The sequence below is a fragment of the Cynocephalus volans genome, chromosome 3, assembly GCF_027409185.1.
Source record: "Cynocephalus volans isolate mCynVol1 chromosome 3, mCynVol1.pri, whole genome shotgun sequence".
Lineage (NCBI taxonomy): Eukaryota > Metazoa > Chordata > Mammalia > Dermoptera > Cynocephalidae > Cynocephalus > Cynocephalus volans.
Genome location: NC_084462.1, coordinates 171,254,204 through 171,262,833, shown reverse-complemented (window position 1 = coordinate 171,262,833; position 8,630 = coordinate 171,254,204). Strand labels below are relative to the sequence as shown.

The 8,630-nt window shown below is 34.3% G+C and overlaps 1 protein-coding gene across 1 annotated transcript in view; it reads left to right on the top strand.

Annotated features, from left to right (window-relative positions):
* Positions 1-921: 921 nt before the first annotated feature.
* Positions 922-8,630, top strand: part of CATSPERB (cation channel sperm associated auxiliary subunit beta) — a 140,728-nt gene continuing 133,019 nt past the window's right edge. Inside the window, exons 1-3 of the mRNA XM_063090157.1 lie at positions 922-1,005; positions 3,152-3,292; positions 7,391-7,451. Of these exons, the coding sequence (XP_062946227.1) occupies positions 922-1,005; positions 3,152-3,292; positions 7,391-7,451 (286 nt within the window). The remainder of the gene's footprint in view (positions 1,006-3,151; positions 3,293-7,390; positions 7,452-8,630) is intronic.

Sequence of the window (8,630 nt, the reverse complement as noted above, 5' to 3'; positions counted from 1 at the left end):
TGGCATGGTTCTTACCTAACTGATTCTAAGGTGACCATCTGACATCTGCACTTTCTGGATCTGGATGTGTAAAGCTGACCCTGGGTCTCTGGGCACTTGAACAGGTCCTTCATAGCCTCCTCTCATCCACCGGGAATATATTATCTGCAGTTCTAACAAAGGCAAAAGCTTCTCTATTTCTACTTGTCATTTATTCCTTTGTCAGCTTCTAAAGCTCCAGCTATGCTTTCAAATTCTTTCTGCTGAGATCTACTTGCCATTCAGAGAGACTATTGAGGACTGGATCCTAGATGACCCTAAGCTAGTTCTTTTTCACAAGTGGACTACAGCTGGACCAAAGGAAGCGTTCATGCATCTTTTGCCCCAGCAAATTTTGGTCATGCGGGACTCTGAACATAGCCCCTTTGATTTTCTAAGCAAGAGTCTGAGTTTGTGCCCAAAACTGCAGGGATACATATTAGTTACATGTTTGATTGTGCCTGTAAAAGCCTTGGGTCTGAGACTCAAGGTAAGAAGAAGAGATCCTCCTCCCAATATCTTCATATCAGTAGCTCTCTATCAAAACGTAAATTCTCTCTTCCGTCTCCAATTCCTGACCCTTCCACACCCTCACCGAGAGTGAGAAGTTGAAGAGTCTAGAACTGATTTTTGTCTGCCTTTGAAAAATTTGCATCATGGCCTAGCATGTAGTATATTATCCTAGAGTTTCAGCCAAACCTTATATTTAGTGTCCTGGTATCATATCTTTAAAAAGGAAAATAAAGTGGAAGATTCGAATTTTATCTAGAGTAGAGCAAATTTAAAATATACAATTATAATTCTTATTTTAAAAAATTCATTGGTTTTAAAAATATGGTACTTTTAACAAAAATCCTTCTGTCGGTTACTTAAAATATATGTTTTTTGTATTATTTAGGCAATATGGAGAAATACTTTGCTTGTTCTAGCAAAGGGTTCCCCCGAAAGGATGAAATAATCAAGTTGTATCTTTCCTCAGAAAGCTTGGTAAGGTCACTAACAGCATGTGTTACGACTCTTCGTGTTCCTTTGGTGGCCATGTGTAAAATTAATAGGACTGTATTCTTTTCAAATACCTCCTCCTATGCTCAGATTTGGGGATGTAAAGTTCTATATAAATAACAATCTTTTCTATGCTTTCTATTCCATGTTCACTTGCATCAGGTAAAATATTTCATTTAGCCAATAAGCAGCCTCAGTGGTTTTGCTTTGTTTTGTTTTGTTTTTTTAAATGATGCCTCCTTCCTCCCAGTTTTTAAAATGGATGTAACGATGTTCATTTTTTATGGAGCTGATTTGTACCTTTGAAGTTTGATAGTTATAGCCTGTTAGAGAAAAAAGTTATCTCACATGGCCCTGAGAGAGAATCTTTTCCTTGCATAACAAGTACCATGTTGCAGTTGTCATTTTGCATAAGGGGTATGATCCTTTGATTCAAATAATGGGAGACTTTTTTAAAAAAACACATAATAAAATAAAATAAAGCATACTATTAAAATAGCACAGAGCAAATGCTAACAGAAACATAAGTTAATAAAAAGTGCATAAATTGTCTAGAAATCTATGATAAATATAATTTAAAGAAAAGAAAAGCACTCAATGAGGACAAATGCATTTATCCCTAAGTCAACTTTGATTCAGGCTCCAGTTTCTTCCTGATATGCCAAATATGTATGTAAGTATTGTATTTAGAGCTATTGGGAAGGGTATTGCTTTTTGAGTCAAAAGTGCCCTATTTGAGATTTTGTATTACGGAAAAAGAATGGGATTTGGAGGAAGACAGACTTACACACCTGGAGTCAAATCTTAGTCCTGCTGTTTATGGTCTGTGTGACCTGAAGCAGGTTACCTAACCTCTCCCTTGGTTATTTCCTCTTAAAAAGGGAATTATAACCTACTTTATGGGTAGTCGTGGTTTAGTAGTTCTAGTAGTATAGTAGTTCCAGTAATAGTATTATTAGAAATCATGGCTAACATTTATAAAGTATTTATGTGTATCAGGCATTTTTCAAAGTGTCTTATGTTCATTTTGACATCTAATCTTCCATGAGGTAAGCACTGACCTTTTCTCTGATAACCCTGCTAAATATTGTGCTCTCCTCCCAAACTCCTGTACTCCTAATCTCTCTTCCCTACTTTACTCTTATAATTTATTCTATATTTATTTTACTTGTTTTATCTTTCCCTCCATCTAACTACCAGTCCATCCACCAGTCCATTCATCCAGTTTATCTCTCTGCCAATCCCCATTAGAATGTAATTTCCACAGGGACAGAGATTTTTGTCTGTTTTGTTCACTTCTGTATCCAGAGCACCTATAACATTGCCTGGTTCACAGCAAAGGCTCAGTAGTTATTTTTGGAATGGATGTGTTTCACCATTTTTAAGATAGGGAGACTGAAACTCAGAGAGGGAGCTTGCACAAAGTGATCTTAGCTACTAGGAGAACTAATCGGGATAAAGGTCCTAGTATCTTTCTCATGCTGGTTTTCAATCAAATATCACCATTTGTGATAGCAACATTTTCACATACCTTCTCAAAACTTGGAAATATTTAATAAAAATGTAGTAAAATAAGCTTTGCTTTATATATATGCTTCCTTTTTTATTTAGACATGAAAAACAATTTTAATAAAATTAGAATTTTTACATTTGATAGCATGTGGTTTTGATTCCATGATTATTAAGTGTAATAACTTTATTACAATTTCTATGACAGAAAAGATTATAATGAGGATGAATTGAAACCTTTATGACACTAGCATAATAGGTTACTGAGTTCTGAAAGTGTACTTTTAAAAATAGATATGTATGGGCCGAGCCCGTGGCGCACTCGGGAGAGTGCGGCGCTGGCAGCGCGGTGACGCTCCCGCCGCCGGTTTGGATCCTATATAGGAATGGCCAGTGCACTCACTGGCTGAGCACCGGTCGCGAAAAAGACAAAATAAATAAATAAATAAATAAAAATAAAAATAGATATGTATTTTTTCCTAGCTAGAGATGGGAATTACTAAAGAGAACAGTTTTTAGCAACATCTACTTTTCACAGATTTCTCCTTAGTATTAAATTAATGTAATATGCTTCTCTCCATTAGATTTTCATTTCTTGTTTCTTTCTCTCTCTTTCCTAAAGAAAGTCCAGTGTTTTTTCCAATCTGAAAATGAGCTTGCTTCAAAGAGAATGCTAAGTGTGTTCACATCAGGAGGACTTGCTCCCAGCTTGGAAATCATAAACAGTACATATAATGGCATCTTCCACTTTAATTTAACTTCGGTAATTACATTTTATATTATTCTGTGATATGTTATTAACAGGAAGAATACTCTTCCTTATAGGATGTGTTTTTTACAAACAGGGAGTTCAGATATATAATATGTATGTTTTAAACCCAATAATAGAATGCTATGCTTTTTGCTTTAAGTGGTCATATATTTTTAAAGAAATTGAAACAAGAAAAAACTTTATGTTTTTACTATTTTCCTACATATTTACTATTTTTTCTGCTCTTCATTCATTTCTGTGGACATAAGTTGCCATCTGTATCTTCAGCCTAAAGAACTCCTTTTAGAATTTCTTACAGTGCAGATCTGCTGGCAATGAATTCTGTTTTTATTTTCCCCCTGAAAAGGTCTTTATTTCACCATCATTTTTTTGTAATTACTTTATTAAGATAAAATTCAACAGTGTAGAAAAGTTCCCCTTTCACCACATCCTCGCCAGATAGAGCTACCAAATGATCCAGCAATCCCACTACTGGGTATATAACCAAAGGAATGGAAATCATCATGTTGAAGGGATACCTGCACTCCCATGTTCATTGCAGCTCTATTTACAATACCAAAATATGGAACCAACCTAAGTGTCCAGTGATGGATGATTGGATTAAAAAATGTGGTATATGTACACAATGGAATACTACTTAACCATAAAAAGGATGAAATTCTGCCATTTGCAGCAACATGGATGAGTCTGGAGAAAATTATGTTACGTGAAATAAGCCAGACAAAAATAGAAATACCACATGTTCTCACTCATAACTGGCTGCTAGGAAGGAAAGGCTGGGTCGGGGGGGGGGTAGTATAATGAACATTTGTAGTAAAGTGAACATTGGGTTTGTTTCCTCTTTTTGGCTATTATGAATAGTGCTGCTCTGAACATTTGTGTACAAGTTTTGTGTGGAAATATGTTTTCATTTCTCCTAGGTACATAGCTAGGAATGGAATTGTTTTGTCATACAGTGGCTCTGTGTTTAACTTTTTAAGAAACTGTTAGACGATTTTCCAAAGTGGTTATACTATTTTACATTCCTACCAGAAGATGGGTAGGGTTCTAGTTTCTCTACATTCTCACCAACACTTATTATCTGTCTTTTTTGTTAACAGCCATCCTAGTGGTATAAAGTGCTATTTCATTATGGATTTGATTTGCATTTCCCTAAGGGCAATAATGTTGAGTATCTCTTCATGTGCTTATTGGCCACTTCAGTATCTTCTTTGGGGGAAATATTTATTCAGAATCTTTGTCCATTTTTAATTTGGTTACTTATTTACTGAGTTGCAGAAGTTCTTTATGTATTCTAGATACAAGTTCCTTATCAGACATATGGTTTGCAAATAATTTCTCCCATGTGCAGGTTGTTTTTTCACTTTCTCCATAGTGCCTTTGATGCATAAATTTTTTTTATGAAGTCCACTGTATCTATTTGTTACTTGGGCATTTGGTGTCAAGTATAGAAAACTATTGCCTGATTCAAGATCACAAAGATTTACCCCTATGTCTTCTTTGAGGAGGTTTATAGTTTTAGCTTTATATTTAGGTCTTTGATCCATTTTGAGTTCATTTTTGTATATGATGTGATGTAGGGATCTACTTTCACTCTTTTGCATGTGGATATCCAACTCTCCTAAAACCATTTGTTAAAAAGATACTTATTCTTTCCCTATTGAATTGTTCTGGCACCTTCACTGAAAATAAGTTGACCATAAATGCAAGGGTTTATTTCTGGATTCTCATTTCTGTTGCATTGATCTATGTGTTTATCCTTTTGCTAGTACCATGTTGTCTTGATGTTGTTTTGCAGTATATTTTGAAATCAGGAAGTGGGAGTCCTACAACTCTGTTTTTCTTTTTAAAGATTGTTTCTACTAGTCTGGGTGCCCTGACTTTCTATATGAATTTTACGATAAGGTTGCTATTTTCTACAACATAGCCAGCTGTGATTCTCATAAGGATTGTGTTGAATATGTAAATAAATTTGTATTTACAGTATTGACATCTTAATAATATTAAGTCTTCTAATTTGTGAACATGGGACATGTTTCCACTTATTTAGATCTTCTTTAGTTTCTTTCAACAATGTTTTATAGTTTTCAAAGTATTATGTTTTGTACCTCTTTTGTTAAATTTATTTCTAATATTTTATTCTTTTGGATGCTATCATAAAGGAAATTGCTTTCTTAATCTCATTTCCAGATTGCACACTGCAAGTATATAGAAATATAATTTATTTTTGTACGTTGATTTTGTATCCTGAAAACTTGCTGAATTCATTTGTGAGTTCTAATAGGTTTTTAATGGTCACCTGAATTTTTGAAGGATAGTTTTGTCAGATATAGAAGTTCTTGTTGGGGCCGACCCTGTGGCTCACTTGGGAGAGTGCGGCACTGGGAGCGCAGCAGCGCTGGGAGCGCTGAGGCCGTGGGTTCGGATCCTATATAGGACTGGCTGGTGCGCTCACTGGCTGAGCGCGGTGCAGACAACACCAAGCCAAGGGTTATGATCCCCTTACCGGTCACAAAAAAAAAAAAAAATTCTTGTTGACTTCATTTTCTTTCAGCATTTTGAATATGTCATTCTAACGTCGCCTCGCACCATTGTTTCTGAACAAGAAATCTGTTGTTAATTTTATTATTGTCTTCTCTATGTAATGTGTCATTTTTCTCTGGATGCTTTTAAGATTTTATCTTTGTATTTACCCAGTTGAGATTCTCTGGGCTTCTTGGATTGTAAGTTTACCAAATTTGGAAAGTCTCTGGCCATTATTTCCCCCCCAAATTTTCTGCCCCTTACTCTGTCTCTCTTCCTGCTGGGACTCCAGTTATACACATTTTGGAACACATGATATTTTTCCACAGGGCTCTAAGACTGCTCATTTTTCTTTAATCATTTTCCTCTTTTTTCATACTGGGAATTTTAATTATTATATCTATAAGTGCACTTACTCTTTCTTTTGCCATCTCCAATCTATTGAACCTATTTAGTAAATATTTCACTTCAGATATAATTTTCAGCTCTATTATTTCCATTTGGTTTTATTTTTTATTTCTGTGTTGAGATTTTCTATCCATTTCCTCATTAGAACATCATTTTTAGAAAATTTAGATTCGTATTTATAATAACTGCTTTGAAATCTTTGTCTGTTATCTGGACTCACTCTGAGTCAGTTTACCCTTTTTTCCTAAATATAAGTTACAGTTTCCTGTTTCTTTTTATGTCCTGTCATTTTTTTGTTGAAAACAGGCCATTTAATATAATAAACTGTAGCAACTCTAGATTTTGTTATGTTCTTCTGAGAAATTGCTATTATTGTTGTTATTCTAAAAGGCAGAACTGAAAACTGTCTTATCTGTGGTTTTGCTTATATCTTATATCTCTGCTCAGTTATTTTAGCTTCCATTGCTGATTTTTTAAACCTGGTCTTTGGGGATGTCCTCTGCACCTGTGTTGCTCAATGATTTGGGCATAGTTTATATTTAAATCTTAGAGCTCACCATTCTTGCATTTCCCTTGTTCCTGGGATTTTCCCCTTAAATTCCCAAATGCTCTGCCAACCCCAAGCTCTCTCCTCTGACACATCAAGCTGGCAATGCTTCATCTTTGTGCTACCTGACCTTGGCTGTATGGTAGTCCATTATGTGGCTATATTATTATACATAACTGATGAACATTTTCATTATTTCTAGTCTTCTGCTATTACAAACATTGATGTAAAAATATTAGACACATTTCATTTCACACATATATGAGTATAGGAAAATTCCCAACAGTGAAATTTCTGGGTAAAGTGTATGTGCATTGGACGTTTTAAAGGAGTATGCATTGGATGATAGATACCTTATCTTTTAAGACATAAAATTAAGTTAAAACATCTAATGCACATACCCTTCAGCCAGAAATTTCACTGTTAGGAATTTTCCTACATTATACTCACATATGTGTGAAATGAAATGTGTTCAAGAGAACAAAATGCTATTAAATAAAGAATATTGCCTTCAATGTCAACAGAAAAAAACAGATAGGGTGTAATATACCAAAATAAATGTTGCTATTAACTTTGTAAAATATTATTTTCTGATGTTTTCTTTATTCAAGTTCAGTGATCGGGTTTTCTGGTTGATTGATATTCCTAGAGAAAACATCACAAAAAACACAGGTAAGAATGATCTGAATTAATTCTTTTATTTATAGGTCTGGGTTGCCAATTTTAGCAAATAAAAACATTTATTATATTAATAATTTTTTGCTTTCCCATGTAAATGTCCCATGTAGTATTTGGGACTTACTTACTAAAAACTATTTGTGGTTTATCTGAAATTTAAATTTAACTGGGCTTCCTGTATTTTATTTAGCAATCTTACTATAGGTAGATTATTCTGAAATATGTAATATTTGTATTATCCTTTATTTAAATTAAACTTATTTTATAGAACTTGAAAATTGTAGTAGTCAGAAGTTTGGGCATGAATTAACTCTATTGGAACTGAATCACTAATCTTATAATGTTATGGGCTATAATATATAATGTATTATTTTATTATGGTATCTACTATTAAGTGTTATGTGGCAGTATAACATTATATGCTCCTGTATATACCTAGATATAAAGAGGAGAAAAGTCGAATTCCAGGAGTTGTGAATATTTAGCTAGTGGACTGAACTAGTAGATTTTCTAGCATGAGATACATTCCCATAGGTAAAAATCGTGGAAGGTTTGTTGTTTTAATATTGTAAGTGCAAGAAACAAAAACCAACTTGACATCACTTAAAGAAAAAAGAAGATATTTATTTCAGTCATGAAACCCAAAGACAAAAAGGCAGCCAGGTTATACAAAGGAGTTAGAAATAAGAAATGGAAAACCATCAACAACCCAAGGAACATTTTCACCCTTTTCTCTCTTACCTGTATTTTCTATAAATGTACATGTCTTTTCTTTTCTTTTCTTTTTTTTTTTTTTTTGGCAGCTGGTCAGCATGGGGATCTGAACCATTGACTTGGTATTATAACACTGCCTGACCAATTGAGCTATTTTTCTTTCTTTGTAGACTGGCTTTCTAAAGTTGCCTCACTACTGTTGAATTTTTACGTATTTTCCCTAGGGGTCAGCCCAATTCCTACAGAGTAAAAGTGGAGGGAGGTGAGAGTGAGGCAGAGATGATAGAAAAGAACCTCTAGATAAGGAAGTGTCAAAGATAAAAGTCTGTACTGGAAGCCCCAGTGCTGTAACATCTGACACGGATTGTATCCTGTCTTTGCCCTTTATTCATCTCATTTTCTTCAAATTAATCTTCTTATTGGAACTTTTCCATAATTTTTTCAAGGAAATCATCTTGG